Here is a 24,221-nt window from a genome sequence, read left to right on the forward strand (position 1 = left end):
TTCTTACCTCAATCTGATGGTTAGAACATTTTTGGAGGCTCACTTTTCTTTCAGACAAACTGTAGAATGCTGGACTACTTGACCCTCATGGAGTGCTAGGAGCAGGAACTTGAAAAACCAGCCTCTTGTGTTCCCACAATCTATTTACACATTGAACACACCCAGTAGCACAGAGTAATGTTTATCTGTGGTGGACAGCTATTCTAAGAAGCAGGCAGTATCTCTGCTTTCAAAAAGGAGTGCTTCTGTTGAGCAGGGGAAAGGTAATAGCTATTTCATCCTCTAAAGCACATTTAGGAAGATTCTTGACATGAGAGACATTTTAAATCAATGTTTTAAAGGTGATTCATTCTTTTAATATTCTACTCCTGAAAAATTCTATTCTTAAAGGATCTGAGAAAAAGTATATCTAATAACAGCTAACACATATGTGTCAGGTACGATTCCAAGTGCTCATTTCCCGTAGCTTCCAAAACTTATTAGGTATGAACTATCATCAACCCCCTATTACAGATGAGCAAACTAAGTATTTTGCCCACAGTTACCCAATTAATAAACGGTAGAGCCAGAAGTTAAATCCAGGCACTCCAGCACCACAGTCCGTGTATCTAACCATGACACTGCACGATCCATCCTGGGGCAAAATTCCTCTCCATTTGTGGAATTGTGAAACTAGAAAACAAGTTATCTACTCTCAAAATACAATGGCGGGACAGGCATAGGACAATAGTTATGGATATCCTGATTCCACAAGGGAGAACAAGGAAAGCCGAGTCACCAGCCCCAAGCAATTCTGAAACTCAGCCAGCAAGTTCCATTAGGTTTCAAGGCCTAAAAAGAATCCTCTATGGCTTGAAGTTCTGCCCTTGGCCTGTGGTTCAACTCTTTGGGACAGAGCCACCCACAGCCACTGTGACTGTGATCTGTGGGCACATTTTAATATTACTGAACAATATTCTTATGTCTGTTCTTTTTATTTTCTTTAAAAATATTTATAACATCTGCTGGTTCTCTCATGAGTTAAGTAAAATCTATTAACACACCTGTACAAACTTCATGATTTTATCTTGTAAGAAAATTATCTTTTAATCACCTTAGAGGTCAAACCAAAATGCCCAACACATTAACCTACCAGAGTCGGGTAAATTGCAATGACGGAGAAGCGTACCTCGTACAGAGTTTAAGCCCAGGTATGGCTTTTCTTGGTGTTCCAGGTGAATCCAAAGCACCAACACAACGATGCTGACTGTTTCTCTAGTTTTAATTTTCTGATCTACTAACTTAGTCTTTGCTTTATTTTGAATACATTATGGCCAATAAGTTATCCCCCCTTGCTCGTAGAAATGGATGGGAATTTGGTTTTAGAGCCAGACCATTTACGGAGCTTTCTAAATGGATTCATGTTTTATAGAGATCTAATCTCTGCTGAATAAAACAACAGAAAATCTGGTTTGTCAGTCTTGTTTTTTGGTTTGTCTGTTTTAGAGCTCAAATAAATTAAGAATTTCATACACTCTGGAAGGAGAACAGCATTTTGATATCTGGACTGGTGAGTTTTTCTGTTTCTCTGTTTACTCTTAACTCATGGCATAATTGTAGAATTGAAGCTATCAGCTCTATTTCTCTGTGCCTGTATGTCTATGTGTCTGTAATTCAGAAATGCCTTCACCTCTGATTGTGTGAGTGTGTAATGTTTTCCTACCGCTGGATGATATTAATATATTAGATCATAAAATCTCTGAATTTAAAGAATCTCTGTTCTGATTGGCATATTTAATAAATAATTGATGATATAAATGGAATACTCTTTAAATTTCCTGAAAATAAAGAAATTGAACACTGATACTTAAAATGAGCTAGATTTGGGCCGGCCCCGTGGCTTAGCGGTTAAGTGCACGCGCTTCGCTGCTGGCGGCCCGGGTTCAGATCCCGGGCGAGCACCGACACACCGCTTCTCCGGCCATGCTGAGGCCGCGTCCCACATACAGCAACTAGAATGGATGTGCAACTACGACATACAACTATCTACTGGGGCTTTGGGGGAAAAATAAATAAATAAAATCTTTAAAAAAATAAAAAAATAAAATGAGCTAGATTTAAACAATATACATTATCCCAGAAACCAAATCACAACCATTTTAAGAACTCAAATTCATATAATTTGGGTACACCTTTGGCAAATAAGTCTAGCTTAACATTTTGGGTTTTGTAAAAATAACTATGTCTTCTCTGATTTATCAGCGTTAAGTATAAACATTTTTATGCTTCCTGGGCATATTTTTCCTAAACTTATACAGTTTTACTGATCAAATGAGCTAGAATTACTTCCACTAAACTTAAAGATTTGAAAAACATAAATTTGTTTAACCAAATAAAAGTATTTTTTTGATGAACTCAAATTTCTACAGTAAAAAGGTTTTATAGTATGTCACCTTGAGAGCATTTCCAAAATCTTTAGCTAACCGAAAATCTTGGATGATATTATATCGAGTTAAATATGGATGGCTAGATCATTTATAAGACAAAACACCGAAATATTGATTACTAAGCATAATTTTAGTTTATATACTTCTGCTCATTTGTACATGCTACAAAGAGGCTACATCTTTAGGTCTGTCAATGAACATGCTCGTTTCTGCCACATTGAGAAGCTGTGTAAGAGGCCGGCCCCGTGGCTTAGCAGTTAAGTGCGCGCGCTCTGCTGCTGGCGGCCCAGGTTCGGATCCCGGGCGCGCACCGACGCACCGCTTCTCCGGCCATGCTGAGGTGGCATTCCACATACAGCAACTAGAAGGATGTGCAACTACGACATACAACTATCTACTGGGGCTTTGGGGGAAAAGAAATAAATAAATAAAATGATATAAAAAAAGAAGCTGTATAAGGAATGTGTACGGCCGAATAAAGCTGGGTCAGGTATATGCATGAGCTAGTTTGGTAAAATCACAGACAGTACATAGTTATGGACCCTAGTCTTCTTTGTGAAATAGAAGTGACTTTGCTTAAAAGTTATAATTAATACACATGAATGAGACTCTACTAGGGGTCTCAACATTAAGGGCAAAAAAGAGAATGTTTCTGTTCTAAAGTAAAATAGCTTTTTGTTCCAGAATAGGAAAGAAGGTGCTGAAATACAAAACTGAGCACATACAGAAAGCTGTAGAAGGTTCATGGAAATAGAATTTGAAAAGGAACATAAATTTGTGTTAAAATTTTCCAAATCTGACTCAGTTTTCATGAGTTTATTGAGAAGATTTTCAAAAAGAGCTTGTAGTTACTTAAGTATCAAATATTATGTTGAATATTGAACTCAATCCAAGAATTTGATTTGCTCTTAGCAAAAAAGACCAAGTTTTGTTAGAGTATGGGTCTGCTCATAATAATAAATTGTAAAAGGTCACTCCTCAGCTGTATTAGTTTCCTATGACTGCTCCAACAAATTACCACAACCTTGATGGCTTAAAAAAAGAATTCATTTATTTGCTTACAGTTCTGAAGGTCAAAAGTTCGAAATCAGTTTCTCTGAGCTACCTTCTTTGTAATCTGCCCAAAAAAGCAGACATTCTGTATCTCATCACAATAACTTTCTACACTTTCTTCTGACTTTATCATGACCCTGATTATTCTCTTTAAAATAAAAGAGACAATAAAAGTTACATAGTTTCTGAATGTTTATTTATTGTATTTGCCACTTTGAGTAATAGGTAGCCAAACTACAACCATTCACATTCTCAGGTTTCCATAATCCTATCTTAAGTGTTCAAATGTCCTGGCAATTTTATTTTTGCCTTCCCCGAAATGAATCCTAAATGAAAAATGAAAATAATACTTCAAAATATATTTTGCACTTAAAAACTCTATTCGAGATTTCCCAGAAGACCCTGGAAGTCACAAAGACTCTGTTACCTTAAAAAAAGAGAGGTGGTAGAATTATTAGATTTATTTGATAGACTATTTATAAGTTACATGGAAAAATTATCAAAAGAGGTGATTAAACTTCCCTGGGAGAAATCTGAATGGGGAAAATATTATTAACATAAATATTTTAGAAATTGTATCACGTACAGGAAGGTCCCAGAGATTTGTCAGCACCCTCACTGTCCATTACACGTCTATTTACCAAAGTCCTGGTGGTACTTTCCTGGACGATATTAGGCAACAACACTATAGTGTTACCAGGTATAACTTCAACTGTTATTTTTACATTTGACTGCAATCATACTATTTTAATTTGCACCTAGAATCTTCTAGACCAGTGCTTTCAAATTCAGGATGCATATAAAATTTATCACTAGAGTTTATTAAAATACAGATGTTCAGGACCCACTCCAGACTTTTTCTAAAATAGTCTTAATCATTATGTTAAAAGACCTTCTGTCCAAAAACTTATTTTTGAATTGGCTTTATTATCTTTTTTGCATACCACAGAAAAAAAGTAATTTCACTTGCACTTGCATTGTTTTTGTTATGCCCTTCCACATAAATTTTCTCTTGTGCAAATTATCAGTAGCAAGTTAAACACAGTCATTTTAAGTGTCTGTCTCTCCAGATTGTTTTTTGTTTAACTCTCATGGTTCCGATAAGACTGTACAATCACCTACAGGACAGAGATCTTGTTTTCAACAAAGAAGGACTGTCTAAGAACCCCCAGGAAAAGGACAGGTACTTCAAAGAACAGGCTCTTGAGCAGAGCCTTCTGATGTCATCACATAAGCACCTTTAAGACCATGTCAGTGGACAGACTCAGAATCTCGAGAAAAAGTTAACTGCAAAGCAGACGTGTTAATCACACAGTTTAACATAATACACAGTGGAACAAGACCTAGGTTTGCAAAGTACAAAGACCTATACTATGAAATCAATACTTGTATCCTAACCTATCAGAATTTCCCAAATAAAACACAAGTGAAAGTTCTGGAGAGTGAGTTGTTGAGAGTGTTTTCCTAAATCGAAGAGAGCCTAAGATCTGTATTGAAGAGTTTAGCTTCTTTTTCCCAGAGGAGAACACAAAACACTTTTTATCTCATGGCCCGTTTCTCAGGATAGAGTAGAGGAAGAGCCTCGACAACAAGTAGGAGAGCCAGGCTCTCCCTTTTGCTGTGCCCTTGGGAGAGCTGATTACCATCTCCGGGCCAAAGTGGCCTCAGATGTAAAATGAAGATCCTAAAAAATAATTCCTGTCTCCTATGCCCCACTTACCCACTTTCAGTAGAGAATTTTTCTTAGGAAAAGACAATAGACTGATAATTCTACACCTCGAGCAGACCTCTGAAATAATTTAGTCCAACCTCCTCATTTTATAGCCATCGAAGATGATGTGTCCCCAAGTAAACTACACTTTCAAGAGACCAGAACCTGGTGACTCTCCACCTGCAGTTGCTGGGGAGGCCTGCTTGCCAATTCAAATGAAGAGGAGAGTAAGAGTTGAACTTGGCTAGGTTAGCAGGGCTTCATGGCTCTCTATAACAAATCACCAAGGAGCTGGAGCAGTTCACCTAGGTGGCCAAGACCTACCAGGACCATTATCATGACCTAGGGGGCCCATTACTCAGCCACGAAGTACCTGGCCAAACAGAAGCAGAGCATACTGGCAGAGAGAAAAGCTGCCCAAGAGGCCGATGCTGCCTGAGACAGCTCCTTGATGCTCCCCCCACATGACTATCACTGAATTACTAAAATAAAGTGTAAGGAAACCTAAAAATAAAATTTGTGGGGTGCATACCTTGACAAGGAAGTTTCTGTAAATATTTGGCTTAATGGCATTATGTGGCAAGAAAAGATTCTTGGATTTATACGGGCACATATTCCAACAAGCTCTAAGCATAACCCTGACATTATTATTCTCAGGACCCTCCTGTGAAGTAGGCAAAGGCTAAGCCAGCTCCAAGCTTTAATAGATGGCGGAAGGAGGCCGAGAGTGAGTCATCAGGCAGAGGAGAGCAGAGAGGAAACCAGGGTGAGAACCGTCTGCTTCCTGGGTGTAGTTGTGGCTTCCTCCTCTGCATGGCGCTCGTCTGTCTCTCCACAAGGCTCAGCAGCTGTGGTTTTCACAGCCAGTGGCTCAAGCACCCAGCAATCACGTGAGAACCAGGCCCAGCGGCGCCTTGGGGAAGCACGCCTAAGCATCTGGTCTATAGGGAGGGAGATACATGCAGCTCTTTATTAAGGGCATACTCTGTGCCAGGCACTGTGCCACGCAGCAGTTTACTGACACACATTGACTTAACCTTTGAGAAAACCTGAAGATGGAGAAACTGTTAACCCTATTTGACACATGAAGAAATTGCTGCTCAAGGGGAATAGATGAATGACCAAGACCACAGGGCCACAAAAGGGTGAACTGGGATGGCCATCCCAGGTCCTCTGATCCCATCGTTGAAGCTGGCTGGGTAGCCTCAGACCAGCCCTCTATGACAAGCGAGGAGGCTGCAGAGGGTGGCCCTGGAGGATCCTATGAATAGGTGACATTCACAAACGTTGACACTCACAGGGGAGGAGTTACACTGCTACAACACTTGATGTGACAACTTTTTAAACTTAACACAGAGCATGAAAATGTTTACAACAATCATAGATGCTTTTGAGCCCATCACTTCAGACAGAATTTACACAGGCTATACTTATACCTCTCGAAGCATGTATTCAGCCACTGATAATTCTTTGTTATTCTATCAAATATGTGACCTTTAAAATGACCTGATGTTTGATCAGAGAATGAGATTGATAATTATATTTGAAATGAAATACATTTATAAGTAAGCTCATTAATTAATAACAATGAAGAACCTCTTGAACTGTCTTAGACAACAGAGTAGCTTTTATATAATATTACTATTTAATTCACCAGTGTTCACAAGAGGACAGAAAGATATACTCCACAGAGTATCACAGCACTAGCTAATAATTCCTGTCTTGATTCCATTTTTTGGAATGTGGCAGGGTATAAATAAATCAACCTGATGATAATTCCTTTTACATATAGTTCTTTATGGTTTCCCCATCACTCCTAAATCTCCATGTAAAGCCCCTGTCCCATTAAGTTCATGTCAACTGCTATGCCGCCCTCTCCACCCACCCCCATTGCCATCCCCTCCTGACTTTTCGACGTTCCCTATCGTGAATAAAGCCTTTGCCACTCAGTCACGATCTTCAGGCCCTCCGCAGTTACCGCCGTTATTCTGGGAAACCGACATGCCTGAAGCACTCGGCCCCCACTGCCCACCAAACCTCCTGGCCTCACAGGCCTTGACTTGCTTAGAGCCAGTGAGGAAGTCTTCTCTCCCCACGACCTCAGCCAGCTACTCCCACCACGGCCACTCCCCACACTGTCACCATGAGAAACTGCTCCCAGAAATCACCGATTCCAGCATCCCACACTGCCCATCATCCCACACTGCCCACACCCTCTCCCCCTCCAACCCTCCATGAGACGTCTCATCCTGGATGTCTCACAGATACCTCTAACTCAAAATGACAGAAACTGAGAGGAGTCAGAGCACAGCAATAAACGCTTTATTAGTATGCGCTGACGGCAGACCAAGTCCCCCTCATCTGGGCAGTTTGGGGGATGAGATGAAGCTGTTGAGGAGGTCTCGCTGGGCTCTGGGACCCAGGCATCACTTCCTACTGGGTTGTGGCATCTGCTCATCCTGATGGTAGGTGTCATTCTCAAAGAGGTGGCTGAGGTTCAGGTTGTTGTCTACGGCCCTCTGCACGTGTTCTGGGGTGATGCGGATCTTTCGGCTGCTGTGGGCCTCCTTGCTCGCCTGCTCCAGGATATTGGCCGTCAGGTATTCGAGAACACCAGCGAGGAAAACAGGTGTGGACGAGCTCAGGCGCTGGCCATAGGGACCCTGTCGCAGGAAGTGGTCCACGCGGCTAACGGGGAACTGCAGCTCAGCTCTCGTAGAGCGGGATTGGGCCTGCCTCTTACGCCTAAGCGAGAGCTGGCGACTTCTCTTCCCAGGCATGATGTCTGCTGGGTTTTGCCCCGATCGGCCTGGCTGGATTGTCTGCTGGTCTGGGCCTCTCTGGATACCAGCGTTTACTCCTGTCCACTATATCCCTGGGCTCCAGCCCCTCACTGGTCAGGGAGCTGCCTCTGTGACCACGCAGACTTTGTGATATCACTGGTGTCCACTGGGCCCTGATCAGGACTGGCCTAGAAATGTCCGTGATAGAAACCTGGTCTCCCTCTTGACTAGACCCTCTTTTTCACTGAACTCTAACTTCCTACTTTGACTTTCAAAGTCTAGTTAAAAAAAAAAAAAAAAGGAATGTTTCAAAGGAACCATTGCCCTGTCTATAAGACACCACTCCAGGTTATCTGATTCTAGCTTTGCATTGTCTTTGAGCCCTTTTACATCCCTTTGCAAATTGTTGCTCACTGACAGACATACTGAATGCCTTGTCCAGTAGAGGTCCATTTGTCTCCTCTCTCACATTGTAATAAAACCAATTTTGCATCCCTTTACACATTTAAAACTTCATAATCTATATTTCTGTTTCTTCTTTGGATTCTCTTTTGAGTTGGTCATAATATCTGCCAATTCCCTCATGAGTTGGAATCTCTGAACACATTTCCATTTCATGTCTGTATGAGTGTCGTGATTTTACTGTTTGAAAATATCCTTTAACATATTTTGGAGGTCACATTGATATGCCCAGTGGATTCACCTGTTAGAGCCAAGGAAAATTCAAAGACAGAGAAGTGCATCTCATTCTCAGTTAAAGCCCAGGAGTGTTGTGTCTTGTTTCTTCTAGGTGAATCCAAAGCACCAATAGGACTTTATTGATTTGTTTTTCTAATTTTAATTTTTAATATTTAATTTTTTAATTTTCCTCTCTACTAATTTTGTGTTTGCTTTGTTTTTGTTTATTTGCAGCTGATATGTTGTTCCCATTGTTGTCAGAAATGGTTGAGAATTCGGTTTTAGGATCGGACCATCTGGTGATCTCTGTAAATGGGTCCATGGAGATCTAGTCTCCGTTGGGTGAGAGACAACCGAGAATCTAGATTGTTTTTGTCTATTTGTCTATTCAATTAAGAATTTCATACCCTCTGGGAGGAGAAAAACTTTTTGATATCTGGACTGATGTGTTTTTCTGTTTCTGTGTTTATACTTGACCCATGGCTAAAACGGTAGAATATAATCTCTATTTCTCTGTGCCCATATATCTATGTGTCTGTAATTCAGAAATGCCTTCACCTCTGAGAGTGCATGTAATGTTTTCCTACCTCTGGATGATATTGATATATCAGATCATAAAATTCCTTAAATTAATGGAGCTCTGTTCTAATTGGCATGTCTAGATAAATAATTGCTTATATAAATTGAATATTCCTGAATTTCCTTGCAAATAAGGAAATTGAACTATGATACTTCCAATGAGCTAGATTTAAACAATATATATTCTCCCAGAAACCAACTCACAACTATTTGAAGAAATCAAATTCACCTAATTTACGTAAATCTTTGGCAAACAGGACTAGTTTCATAGTTTGGGTTTAATGAAAACAGCTAAGTCTTCTCTTATTTATCAGTGTTAACTGTAATACAAAGGTACATTTATATACTACTTAGGTATGTTTTTCCTAAACTTATAAATTTTTACTGATCACATAACCAGTAAGACATATATTTTATGTTTAAGATTATGAAATATGTAAGTTTATAGTTAAGTAAGTTGAATCACTGTTTTGACAAACTTGTCTTTCTACAGTAATAAAGTTTCATAGTACGTCAGCTTGAGGATACTTTTCAAGATATTTACATAATGTATAAACGTGGACTCATATTGAGTTACTTAACAGGCATTTAATAGATGCCTAGATAATTTCTAAGACAGGATAGTGAAACATTGGTGACTAAGCATAATTTTAATTTATATACTTTTGCTTCTTATTTGTACATGCTACAAAGAAGTTTTATCTTTGAGTCTGTTAACGAACATGTTCATTTCTGCCAAAGTGAGAAGTTGTATAAGGTATGTGGCTGAATAAAGCTGGGTTAGGTGTATGCATGAAATCTGCTAGGTCTGCTAAACTGACAGAAACTCACAATTATTCATCCTCTAGTTTTCCCTGTGAAATACAAGGGATTTTGCTTAAAAGTTATAATTAATACACATGAATGAGAGTCTACTAGGAGTTTCAAGATAATGAGAAGTGGAGTTCTTTTGTTTGATTAAGAGTAAAAAAGAAAATATTTCTGTCTTGAGGTAGAATGACATGCGGTTTCAGAATGTGACACTGGATGTTGAAGGACAAAATCTGAATGCATACAGAAAGCTATGGAAGGTTTGTAAAAAGAGCATCTGAAAGGGAACATAAATTTGTTTTAATTTTTTTCCAAGTGTGGTTCAGTTTTGATGGGTTTGTTCGTAAGGTTTTCAAAAGAAGTTTGTGGGTCTTTCAGAACCAAATATTAAAGCAAATGTAGAATTTAGTTTGTTCTCTGTGAACAAGACTAAGTTGTATTGGAGTATTGGTCTGCTCTTAATAAGGAGTTGTAAAAGTTTACTCTTCACCTGTATTAGTTCCCTATGGTGGCTGCAACAAATTACCACAAACTTGGTGACTTAAAACAATACACATTTATTCTCTTATAGGTCATAAATCTGAAATTAGTTTCACTGGGCTAAAAATCAAGGTGTCGACAGGGCTGCATTACCTTTGGAAGCTCTAGGATAGAATCTGTTTCCTTGCCTTTTCAAGCCTCTGGAGCCGAGTCGTTTGCATTTCTTGGCTCATGGCTTCTTCCTCCATCTTCAAAGCCAGGAGTGTAGCATCTTGCTTCAATTGTCACATTGTTCTTTGCTTTTGTACTCAAATTTCCCTCTGCCTCTCTCTTATAAGGACACTTTGATTACTAGGGCCAACCACAATTATCCAACATAATAATATCTCCACCTCAATATCTTTAACTGACTCACATATGCAAAGTCTTATTTGCAAAATATAAAGTAACATTCACAGGTTCTAGGGATTAGGACCTGAACGTTTTAGGAAACCTTATTTCACCCTACGACATCACTTTACACATAATATGCCCAAGTAGCAGAGATTCTATATCTCACCAGAATACACCTTTGTTCTGACTTCAACATGTCTTTAATTATTCTCTTTAAAATAAAGAAGCAACAATAGTTCTGAATTTCTGAAGTCTTAAGGACTTTTCAAGGTTTACTTAAATACTGTCTTGCCACTGAATTAATACATAGCCAAGCCACAACCATTCATGTTCTTAGGCTCTCATGATTCTATCTTAAGCAAATGTCCAGGCAACTTTCGATTTTAGCATTCCCAAAATCAAATCCTAATGAAAATTGAAATAAAAATACTTCACAGTATCTTTTGCACTTAAAATTGTCTTTGGTTTTAAACTGATTTCTCACAGGGCCCCTGAAAAGTCATAAAGATTTATATTTTCATTTTATAAAAAAGAGAGGTGCCAGAAATAATTAGATTTATCGGACTTGTTACTATTGATGAGTTACACAGAAAATTGTCAAATCAAAAGAGGTGCTCAGACTTCCCTAGGTTAAATATGAATAGAGAAAATATTAATATTTCAGATGTTCTATACTGTATGGGAAGTTTCTCAAGGCTTGTCAATATTCTCGCTGTCCATGTTATGTTGCTAATCGTCAGAGTACTGCTGGTGCATCTTCTAGGCGACTGTTTTTCAACTGAGGATACACATCAAACCTACCTATTGTGATGGTTAAATTCTGTGCTTCAATTGTGCTAGGCCCAGTTGGGTGAAATACTAGTCTCGATGTTGCTGTGAAGACGTTGCTTTCTAGATGTGATTAACGTCTACAATCAGTTGACTATAGTTCTCCCTTGGTATCTGCAAGGGATTGGTTCCAGGATTCCCCTGTGGATACCAAAATCTGCAGATGCTCAAGTCCCTTAGTTGGCCCTCCATATCCACAGGTTTCAGATCCGTGGTTGGTTGAATCCGTGGATGCAGAACCCGTGGATATGGAGGGATGACTGTATAAGTAAAGGAAATTACCCTCATCCAATGAGTTGAAGGTCTTAAGAACAAAAACCGAGGGTTCTTGGAGAAGAGAGAATTTAGCCATACTGTAACATAGAAATCTAGCCAGAGTGTCCAGCCTGTTGGTCTACCTTATACAATTAGGATTTGTCAGACCAGGTAATTGCTTGAACCAATCATATATATATATCTCCTATGGGTTCAGTTTTTTTCTGGAGAACTCTAATTCACTAATGAGATTTTATTAAAATCCATGTCTAGGACCTGCTCCATACTTTAGTGAAAAAGGGCTAAATCATTATGCTTATAGACACTTGGTCAAAAACTCTTTTTCTGACTTATTTTCTTCTTTTGCATATGACAGAAAAAAAGTAATTTCGCCTTCAGTTGCATGATTGTTGTGATGCCCTCCCACAAGATTTTCACTTGTGAAAATTGTCAGTAATAAGTTAAGCTCAGCCATAAATTTCTGTCCCCTCCAGTTTGTTGTTTTACATTGACGCTTCCTTGAAGGCCCTACAATCAGTTACAAGCCAAAGATTTTGACTTAAAGAAGAATGGTCTTAGAACCCCATGAAAAAAAGATAGTAACTCAGGTACTTCAAAGAATAGGCTCTTGGGCACAGGGTTCTGATGTCACGACATAATCACCTTTGAGACCATGTCAGTGGACGGAGTCAGAATTTCAAGAACACCTTATATAACAAGGAGAGGGTTAATGACACGGCCATCACAATGTCCAGTGGAACAAGACCTAAGTTTGCAAAGTCCAAAGACCTGAACTACAGAATCAGTCCTTTGATCCTAACCTGTCTGGCCTCCAAATCAAAGACAGTGAAAGTTCTTGAGAGCGAGTTGTTGAGAGTGCTTTCCTAGAAATCCAATAGACTCTAACATCTTTGCATTGAAGCATTTAGCTTCTTTTTCCCCAAGCAGAACATTAAACACGTTCTATGTAGAGACCACCCATTTCTCAGGATAGTAGAGGAGGAGCCTCAACAACAGGTACAAGAACAGGACTGTCACACTTGCTGTTCTACCCACTCGGCGTATGACCTTGGGAGAGCTGATTACCATCTCTGGTCCAAAGTGGCCTCAGCTGTAAAATGGAGACCCTAAAAAACAATCCCTGTCCTCTGTGCCCCTCTTACCCACTTTCAGTAGAGAACTTTTCTTAGGGAAAGATCGTAGGCTGGTAATGGTACACTTCAAGCCAACCTTTGAAATAATTTAGCCCAACCTCCTCATTTGACAACCATGGAAGCTGATATGCCCCCAAGTAAACTACACTTACGGGAGACCAGAGTCCAGTTTCCCTCCCTCTTCTTTCACTATTTTGTCCCAATATGTCACGAAGACTCTGTCCTCCACAGTTGAGTTGGTGAATTCCTTTCATCCATCGTTCTATTTCAGAACCCAAATATCTCACAACCACAATATCTAACCTGCCTCCCTGCTGCCAACTGGGTTCATTTAGCAGATTTTGCTTTAACAGAAGTTTAGAGATATTTTCCCCACAGTGATTCTAGAACCCTAAATATAAGAAAGACAAATCTTCTGTGTTCATGAAGGACTCTGGAGGAGAAACACTAAATGAAACACCAAATGCAGGTCCTGTGTATTGCCTTTCCTTATATTTGAAACCATACTTCTAAAAGAATGAAATAAAACTCACTATTGCAATGCTATTCAAATGTGATTTGTGGACTAATATAGGTCATTAAATTATTTGTTACTGGTCAGCTACAACAGGTATGGAAATTGAGAGGTGGCATTTAGTGACCTTTATAGCAATCTGGCTTTGCGATGAGAATAAGTGGGAGGAGTCATCTTGTTGAACAGGGTATGTATTAGTTCAGGTGCTGTTGACCTCAAGTGAAGAGTCAAATGTAAGCTCCATACTACTCATGTACAATAGGACCATATACCAGTTCACAATGAATTTGTACAATAATAACAGAAAATATTGGCCCTATACCACAATCTGAAGAGCACTGCATTGTATTGATTCATCGTATGAGAAGATTTCATCCTTTAGAAAACTATGGTTTTAGAATTAAACTACAATGGGAATAATGAACTCAGGCATCTTTAGGAGCCAGATAGGTACTGTAAATGAGCGAAGTGGGTCACACATGAGACACAACAGGGAAGGGTGAGTGCTGTGGCGAACCAGAGTGGCCCAGTATGAATGGGACAGCAGCTAGTCATCTTCATCTGACTAGAACCATGTATACCCAGACACTTTGATTTCACAAGAGAAGCCAGTAATTGAGGCTTCCAAGTAAAAAGTTCTTGAGTTTTAAATGTTGAGCTAATTAATTTTCCTTTAAAAACATCAGTGTAGGCCCAGTGATCCTATCTGCTGCCTGGATTATGTCTGTGAGCTGCCACTTTGTAATTTGTTCTTTAGGGAAACGATATATTGATGTTCATAGTCTCCTCTTTCTTATATCCTATCTTGCGACTCCAAAAGCCCTTTCTAAATAGTTAAGTGGTCTCCCTCTGGCCACGTCCTGCAGGATTTGTCAGATACAGGGACCAAGGGAGCCTGGGCCTTCAAAACACCAATGTTCTCACAGATTGTTCTCAGTAGGAGGCCAGCCTAGTGCCCAGGCCTTGTGCCGACACTACCCTCCACGTTCCCCTCCTGTTCAACTCTTGGGCTCATCTCTTCTCACATGTGATGTTTCCTCCTGTGTCTGGTGTCTGACCCTGGCCTGCCCTGACACAGCTTTTGATCACAGACCCGGTTTGGCAGCCACACCCTCTCCAGCCCCTGTCCCTACTCACTCCGGTTTTAGTTTTTGCACTCCCAGCAGGGCACTGGTCATCAATGGTGGCCTATCCGCAGGGCCGAAGCTACAGCAAATCCTTCCTCACCATCCCCCCCCCTCACCTTTTCAAAAGGCACAAAAAGCCTAAACGTGGGTGGCTCATTCTTTCCCAAGGGCAGTGATTCTCACTCTCTAGCTACCTTCCTCCCCTGAGTGTGCATGTGTAGGAGAGGTATAGGGCAGGGTGTCACATTTAGACCGACACCATGCGGGCCGTGGCCCCCATGTTTCCTGTGAAATCCACAAGCACAGCTGAAGCACCATTCCTGAAGGGATGGCAGTATTGCTCTGCCTCATTCTCCCGTGTCTCTGTGACTCTGCAGGGGACTTGACAACACTTGTCATTAAAGCTCAACCTTCAAACTCCACCTGGGACATCAGAGAGTCTGAAAGATCCCAGGAAGCCTGGCTCCCGACAGGTGTCACAGTGACCAGTGCTGTCGACGACTGCATGGACTGTAAGGGGACCACCTGACCACACAGACCTGCTAACTCGACATGGTGTATCCACCTATTATGGCTTCTCTGGCCTTCAATTCCTCAGCTATGCCTTCCAGTGAAGAATCCAGAAGACCATGTTCAGTTCTATAACAAACCATAGCCATAAGCCAAAATCAACAGTTTTTTTTTTTTTTTGAAAGTCAGACAGCTATTTAACCAACATATCAAGATCTTAGTATAATGATTGATTCCCTGGAATTACCCACTCTGGAGGCACTCCCTGTTGGCTGAAGGACACTGGAATATGGGAAACCATGCCCTAGACACAAAGATGCTCCACTTCAGGGATGCGGTGGCAAAGCTGGTGCTTTCACGTGATCAGCTGAAGGTGACTCTCCACCTGCAGTTGCTGGGGAGAGGCCTGCTTCCCACTCACATGAACAGAAGAGTAACAGCTGAACTTGGCTAAGGCTAGGAGGGCTTCATGGCTCTCCATGACAAGTCACAAATTTGTGGGGTGGACATCTTGACAATGAGGTTTCTGTAAATATCTGGTACGATGGCACTATGTGGCAAGAAAAGTTTCTTGGATTTACACAAGCACATATTCCAACAAGCTCTAAGCACAATCCCGACACTATTATTCTCAGGACCCTCCTGTGAAGTAGGCAAAGGCTGAGCCACCTCCAGGCTTTAATAGATGGTGGAAGGAGGCAGAGAGAGAGTGAGGCACCAGGCAGAGGGGAAACCAGGGTGAGAACTGTCTGCTTCCTGGGTGTAGTTGTGGCTTCTTCCTCTGCATGGCGCTCGTCTGTCTCTCCACATGCTCAGCAGGCTGTGGTTTTCACAGCCAGTGGCTCAAGTTCTCACATGAGAACCAGGCCAGCAGCCCCTTGGAGAAGCACACCTAAGCATCTGGTCTATAGGGAGGGAGATACATGCAGCTCTTTATTAAGGGTGTACTCTGTGCCAGGCACTGTGCCACGCAGCAGTTTACTGACACACGTTGACTTAATCTTTGGGAAAACCTGAAGATGGAGGAACTCTTGTTACCCCCATTAGACACACGAGGAAACTGCTGCTCAGAGGGAAGATGAATATCCAAGACCACAGGGCCACAAAGTGGTGAACTGGGATGGCCAATCCAGGTCCTCTGATCCCATTGTTGAAGCCGGCTGGGCAGCCTCTGACCAGCCCTCTATGACAGGCCAGGAGGCTGCAGAGGGTGGCTCTGGAGGATCCCATGAATAGGTGACATTCTCAAACGTTGACACAGGGGAAAGGTTAGTTTTCTACACTTGATGTGACAACTTTTTTTAACTTAGCACATGAAAGTGTTTATAAGAATTCTATGTGCTTCTGAGTCCACTATTTGGGACAGAATTTACACAGGTTATACTTATACCTCTCAAGGCATGTATTCAACCACTGATAATTCTTTGTTATTCTATCAAATATGTGACCATTAAAATGATCAGATGTTTCATCAGAGAATGAGATTGATAATTATGTTTGAAATGAAATATATTTATAAGTAAGCCCATTCATTAGTTAATAACAATGAAGAACCTCTTGAATTGCCTGTTTTAGACCAGACAGTAGCTTTTATATAATATTACTGTTTAATTCACCAGTGTTCACAAGAGGACAGAAGGATATACTCCACAGAGTGTTACAGCACTAGCTAATAACTCCTGTCTCAATTCCTTTTTTTGGAATGAGGCAGGGTATAAATAAATGAAATCAACCTGATGATAATTCCTTTTATGTATAGTTCTTTATGGTTTCCCCATCACTCCTCAATCTCCATGTAAAGCCCCTGTCCCATTAAGTTCATGTCAACTGCTATGCCGCCCTCTCCACCCACCCCCGTTGCCATCCCCTCCTGACTTTTCGACGTTCCCTATCGTGAATAAAGCCTTTGCCACTCAGTCACGATCCTCAGGCCCTCCGCAGTTACCGCCATCATTCTGGGAATCCGACATGCCTCGTGCGCGAGCCCCCCGGCACCCCCCCGCCCCCACCAAACCTCCTGGCCTCACAGGCCTTGACTTGCTCAGAGCCAGTGAGGAAGTCTTCTCTCCCCACAACCTCAGCCAGCTACTCCCACCACGGCCACTCCCCACACTGTCACCATGAGAAACTGCTCCCAGAAATCACCGATTCCAGCATCCCACACTGCCCACCATCCCACACTGCCCACACCCTCTCCCCCTCCAAACCCCCATAAGACGTCTCATCCTGGATTTCTCACAGATACCTCTAACTCAAAATGACAGAAACGGAGAGGAGTCAGAAACACAGCAATGGATTCTAATCCTTTAATAGCATTCATTGAATGACAGAAGCCAGGACTCCTCAGCTGTGAGAACTTTCTGCTTGAGCTGTGGCTGAGGACTCCCACCAGGCTCTGGGACCCAGGCTTCAGCCGTTCTTCCTGCCTCCGGGCATCTTGTCAAACAGAGTGAAGGCCGCATCCTTCACTTGGCGCTGGGGCTCTCTGTTGTTGTTCACTCCTCCCTCCACATCTTGTGCGACGCTACTGCTATTGGTGGCCTCGTTGCCTACCATCTCCAGGATGTAGTCGGTAAGGCAGTCGAGCATGGCAACGAGGAAATCTTCTGTGGATGAACTCGGATGCTGGGCGTGTTCATCTTTCTGCAGAAGGCGGTCCAGGTAGCTCACAGGAAACTGTAGCTCGGCTGTTGGAAGACAGGCTCGAGTCTGATAGGAGCTGTCACGGTTCTGCTCTTCTGCCATGATATCTGCTGGGTTTGGGTCCTGTCACCTCTGCTTTATTCTCCAGCTGGACCGGGTCTCTCTAGACACCAGCACTCAGCCCTGCCCACTATATCCCTGAGCTCTAGCCCCTGATTGGTCAGGGACATCCTGCCTTTGTGACATCCTAGGCTTTGGGATGTCACTGGTGTCCATCATGCCCTTATCAGGCCTTAGCCTAGAAATGTCCATGACAGGAATCTGGTCACTGTAATGACTGGACCTTGATTTTTAGGGAATTGTAATATTCTGCTTGACTTTAACAGTGTAAAAATAAATGTGTGTTTCAACGGAAACTTTTCCCTGTCTTTAGGACACCACTCCATGTTATCTGATTCTAGCCTTGCATTGTCTTTGAGCTCTTTTAAAATCTTTTGTTAGTTGTAGAACACTGATAAACATGTAAAATGTCTTGTCTAGTAGAAATTAAATCGTCCCTCCACTTATGTAATGAAACCAGTTTTGCCTCCATTTACACATTCATTTAAATATTCTTGATCAATATTCTTGTATCTAAACTTTGGATTTTCTTTTGAACCAGCTATAACATCTTCCCATTCCCTCAGGGAGTAAATAGGATCTTTTAACACATGTTCATTTCATATTTGTATGAGTGTCTTGATTTTACACTGTTTGAAAAATATCCTTCGACCATCTTGGAAGTCACAATGAGATGCTCAATGGATTTACCTGTCAGAAGCAGGTAAACATTGTTGAGAGAGAGAAGTGTACCTCATGCTCAGTTTAAGATCAGATGTGTCTTTTCTTCGCTATCTTAGGTGAAGCCAAAACACCAAGAGATGTTTCTTCTTGTTTTTTTTTTTTTTCATTTTAATTTTCCTCTTCACTAATTATGTGTTTCTGCTTTGTTTTTGCTTCATTTCCAGCTGATAACAGTTATAGACACTTCCATTCCAAAAGTGAGAAAGCAGAAGGAAGAAAAGAGTCTCTGATCCAAGCAATTTCAATACCCAAGCAGGCAAACCTCCATACATTTCAAGGCCTGAGAATAATCCACTCTGGCTTGAGGCTCCTGCCTCTGATCCCATGACTTCACCTGGATCTGTAGCTCTGCCCTCTAGGCCCTAGGCTCTGCCCTCAGTATCATCTTTCCTTTATTTTGAACTGAGCACAAGTTTGCAGCTGAGAAGTTCTGTTAGCCTATTTTCTGCTTGTCAAATTTTAGGAGTCTCACAGCCTTCTTTCATTTCATCTTCTATCTACTCTTTCAGTTAAAGATGGCATTGTCTCTGCTGATTTAACATACTCAAAAATCTTGTAGTCTCCCATGTACGTCATAGAGATTCATGCTCTTAGACAAGAGGCTCATTCGCAGATCCTTCCTGAAAAATCCCATCTCTATTCCTTGCTTCTGCTGAGATGGCTGGGGTTATTCAGGATTCACATCCCATATTGCTTCAGAGAATCCTCTGTTTGATTGAATACTTTGATCTTTTGATCCCTCAGAGATACTAGCAAAAGGATGTCTAGCTACATCCTTGATTTAATTTCTATAGGATGCGTTCTTGACAGTGGATTCTCTAATTTTAATGTCTTTTGTAATCTGGATAGGTTGAGAATTTCTCATATCTTCCAGACCTGGTTCCTTTTTGCTTAACAGTTCTTCCCTCAATTTATGTCTTTCCTCTAGCATTTTACCATAAGTAGCGAAAAGAAACAAGGGCATGCCTTCCATACTTTTTTTGGAAATCTGCTCAGTTAAATCTTCAATCCATTGCTTACAAGTTCTGCTTTTACAAGCAGTTCAGGAAACTGCTTCTGCCGTGGACCCAGTGACCTTCTCGTTGCTAAGTCCATGAAAACATGGGCCACATTTCAGTCTTTATCTCTGAAGACTTCTCTCCAGCCTGTGAGATGTGGGCCACTCCGTCCCCTTCCTCATCTCCTTCTCTCTCGGTTTTTGGGACACGTCTCTCTTCTGGGTTTTCTCCTACATACATACATTTTTCCTCAGTACTTCTCAGTTTCCTTTCAAGGATTCTCTCCCCATAGACCTCTATTTTCATTCTATACTCTCTCTTCTTGAGCAAACACTTTCATTCACATGTTTCAGTAAACATCTTTTACTGATGATTCCAAAATCTATCTGGAGTCCAGACCCGAGTCTTAGAGCTACAGTCGTTTGTCCCACAACTGGGCCCAAACTACCTTCATTCTAACACTTCCACCAGTAAAGTCACTTTATTCAGGCTCCTTAACTTTTCTAATTTTCAGCTTTTGTGTCTGTAAAATAATATCTGACTCAAAGGACTGTTGTGCAGATTAAACGATGCAACGCAAGTAAGAATATATGCAGCAGTGCCTGACCATACTAAGTCCTCAATATACATCGTATATTATTAGTATCTACTTCCCTTCCTAGATTTTCTTCTCATATTAGTCTTATCATATTGAACATGGCTAATGCCTTATCAGATTGTGTCCCCTCCCTCCCTTTCTTTCATCCTTCGACAAATATTCACTGAATACCTGCTATAGGCTAGGCACTATGTAAGGTTCTGGGGATAAAACATTGACTCAGATAGGCAGGCCCTAGCCTCATTAAGTTCATACTCTAGTGGTAACACAGATGTTAAATAATTTACTACAGTACAGAAACTTGGGTGTCATCTTTAACTTCTTTCTCTCCCTTATCCTTATCCCCTAATCTGACCTCCATCAGTGATGAAATCCTTTCCACTTTTTCTCCTTATTTTCTCTGAAGGCTATTCCTTCCTCTCAAGCTCTGCACTAATACAGTAGCCACTAGCCACATGTAGCCATTTAAGTTTAGATTTAAATTAATTAAAATTAAAAATTTAATTCCTTGGTTCCATTGGTCATATTTCAAGAACTCTGTAGAAACATGTAGCCAGTGGCTACTTTATCAGACAGAGCAGCTCTAGAACATTACCATCATGCCAGAGACTTCTATTTGACAACGCTATTCTAGTTTCAATGCCCTAAAGCAGATCCTTATCATCTCTTTCCTAGATTACTAAAATAGCCTTGGTTATTAGTCTTTCAACCTTTAGTCCTATCCTCTCAATCTATGCTCCACTGATTTCCCAGAAAGATTTCCTGAATGCAAATATAACCATGTTACTCCTCTGCAAATAATTCTTTAATACTCCTCCACTGTTTTCAGGACAAAACAGTGTAGCCCAACTAACAATATCCTGCATTGTCTGGCCCTAGCCTAACTCTCAGTCCTAATCTTTTGCAATTCCCTCTACAATACATGTGCTCAAGTAATAGTGACCAAGAATAGCCAAAACAATTTTTAAAAGAACAAGTTGGAGGACATACATTACCTAAACTTAAGTCTTATTATAAAGCTACAGTGATAAATACAGTGAAACACTGGTGAATGATAGACAACATAGATCAATGGAACAGAATTAAATGTCCAGACATAGACCCAAAATATATGGTCAGTTGATTTTCAATAAAGTCACCAAGATAATTCAATGGAGAAAGGATAATCTTTTTAACAAACAGTGCTTGCACAATTGGATATCCATATGGGTAAAAATGAAGCTCAACCCTTACCTTTAATTAATAAATACATAAACATATCAGATTATAGTGTGTACATATATATATCATATATAATATCTAAACTAATACACTAGTATATAATATTAATGATAACATTATATTATTTGTTAATAATCAATATAATAGTATACATTAGTTTAGATCATATTATATTTGATGTACATAATAATGTATTGATATATATGTAATATGTAATATTATGTGTATAATAATAATATGGATGTATATATATGAAATGCAATAAATTAGAAATGGATCACAGACTGAAATGTGAAAGCCAAAACTACAAAACTTCTAGAAGAAAACAGAGGGGAAATTTTTTGTGATGTTGGTTTAGGGAAAGATTTCTTAGACACCAAAAGCATGAATCATTAAAAAAATGAATAAATTGGACTATATCAAAATTAAAAACTTTCATCACAACGCACCATTAAGAAAATTAAAAGGTAAGCCAAAAAATGGAAGCAAATGCCATACATATATTTGACAAAGAACTTGTATCTAGAATATACAAAAATATGTTATGCCTCAAAAATCATAAAACAATCCAATTAAAAATGGGCAAAGGACTTGAAAAGGAACTTCATAAAAGAAGAAATATAATTGGCCAATATGCACATGAAAAGATATCCAACATCTTTAAAGGATATCCAGCATTTCAGAGAAACACAAATTAAACTACAACGAGATACCAGCACATGACCACCAGGATGAGTGTAATGAAAAGCCAACAGCAACAACAACAATATCATGTGTTGGAGAGGATGAGGAAACACTGGAATTCTTGTACATTGCTGGTAGTAAAATAAAAAGGTAAAACTACTTTGGAAAACTTTTTTTTTTTTAATAATATTTCTTTGAATTTTATTTCCATATTTTTTCACATTCCTCTATATTAAATATCCTTGCCTTTTTCTTTATTGATGTTTTAATAGTTTTTAACATTGTGAAATTTTGGGTTGTACATTTTTGTTTGTCCATCACCATATATATGACTCCCTTCACCCCTTGTGCCCACCCCCTACCCCCATTGACCCTGGTAACCACAATACAGTTTTCTCCATCCGTGTGTTGGTTTATATTCCACATATGAGTGAGATCATACAGTGTTTGTCTTTCTCTTTCTGGCTTACTTCACTTAACATAATACCCTCCAGGCCCATCCATGTGGCTGCAAATGGGATGATTTTGTCTCTTTTAATGGCTGAGTAGTATTCCATTGTATATATATACCACATTTTCTTGATCCAATTATCAGTCGAGGGACTCTTAGGTTGCTTCCACTTCTTGGCTATGGTGAATAATGCTGCAACGAACATAGGGGTGCATAAGCCTCTTTGGATTGTTGATTTCAGGTTCGTTGGATAGATTCCCAGTAGTGGGATGGCTGGATCATAGGGCATCTCTATTTTTAATTCTTTGAGGAATCTCCATACCATTTTCCACAGAGGCTGCACCAGTTTGCATTCTACTTTGAAAAACTTTTGTCAGCTTCTTAAAAAGTTAGACACCATACTGCATAGTCATTCCACTCCTAGGTATTTTCCCAAGAGAAATGAAAATATATGACCCCAAAAAGACTTGTACATGAATGTCCATACCAGTTTTATTCATAATTGCCTCAAACTGAAAACATCATGAATGTCCATCAGTAGGTGAATGGATAAACAAAATGTGGAATATCCATACAATGAAATACCACTCAGCAACAAAAAGGAACAAAGTACTGATACACACAACAATATGAATAAATCTCAAAATCATTTTGCTGAATGAAAGAATCCAGACACAAAATTGCACATGCTGTGTGATTCCATTTACACAAAATTCTAGAAAAGGTAAACTAATCCATAGAGATAGAAAGTAAATCATGTTGTCCTGTAGCCGGGGTGGAGGGAGGGGATAGACTGCAAGGGGCCCTAGGAAACTGGAAATATTCTGTAAATTCATTATGGCCGTGGTTTCATGGGTGTATACATGGATTAAACCTTATTGAATGACCGTACGTTGAAGCCCTAGCCCCCAATATGATGGTATTTGGAAATGGGATCTTCAGGAGGTACTCAGAGTTAGATGAAGTCATAAGGTGCGGCCCTCATGAGGGGATTAGTGCCCTTATAAAAAGATACACCAGAGAGCTTGCTTGGTTTCTCACTCTCTGCCATGTGTGCACACAGTGAGAAGGCGGCCATCTGCAAGCTTTCACCAGAACCTGACCAAGCTGGTACCCTGATCTCAGACTTCCAGCCTCCAGAACTGTGAGAAAGAAATTTCTGGGGCCGGCCCCGTGGCTTAGTGGTTAAGTGCACGCGCTCCGCTACTGGCGGCCCGGGCTCGGATCCTGGGTGCACACCGACACACCGCTTGTCCGGCCATGCTGAGGCGGCGTCCCACATACAGCAACTACAAGGATGTGCAACTATGACATACAACTATCTACTGGGGCTTTGGGGAGAAAAAGGGGAAAAAAACGAGGGGGATTGGCAATACATGTTAGCTCAGGGCCGGTCTTCCTCAGCAAAAAGGGGAAGATTGGCATGAATGCTAGCTCAGGGCTGATCTTCCTCACAAAAAAAAAAAATAAAAAGAAAGAAAA

At 40.5% G+C, this 24,221-nt stretch overlaps 3 protein-coding genes across 9 annotated transcripts in view; all 3 read right to left on the reverse strand.

Moving 5' to 3' along the window:
• SYTL5 (synaptotagmin like 5) overlaps positions 1-24,221 on the reverse strand; it is a 238,668-nt gene that overhangs the window by 145,035 nt on the left and 69,412 nt on the right. The window lies entirely within an intron of this gene.
• On the reverse strand, positions 7,617-7,970 carry H2AL3 (H2A.L variant histone 3). Its single transcript, XM_004435084.3, has one exon. The coding sequence runs from the start codon at positions 7,968-7,970 to the stop codon at positions 7,617-7,619; it is 354 nt and encodes a 117-aa protein (XP_004435141.2).
• H2AP (H2A.P histone) lies at positions 17,625-18,912 on the reverse strand. The gene has a single exon (XM_087427720.1). The coding sequence runs from the start codon at positions 18,044-18,046 to the stop codon at positions 17,711-17,713; it is 336 nt and encodes a 111-aa protein (XP_087283846.1). The 5' UTR covers positions 18,047-18,912; the 3' UTR covers positions 17,625-17,710.

The sequence above is a fragment of the Ceratotherium simum genome, chromosome X (genome assembly GCF_057802395.1).
Source record: "Ceratotherium simum simum isolate JZ-2026a chromosome X, ASM5780239v1, whole genome shotgun sequence".
Lineage (NCBI taxonomy): Eukaryota > Metazoa > Chordata > Mammalia > Perissodactyla > Rhinocerotidae > Ceratotherium > Ceratotherium simum.

What these genes read in the sequence shown, in the direction of transcription:
- H2AL3 (XM_004435084.3), bottom strand. Translation starts at nt 7,970, where the DNA reads ATGCCTGGGAAGAGAAGTCGCCAGCTCTCGCTTAGGCGTAAGAGGCAG.
- H2AP (XM_087427720.1), bottom strand. Translation starts at nt 18,046, where the DNA reads ATGGCAGAAGAGCAGAACCGTGACAGCTCCTATCAGACTCGAGCCTGT.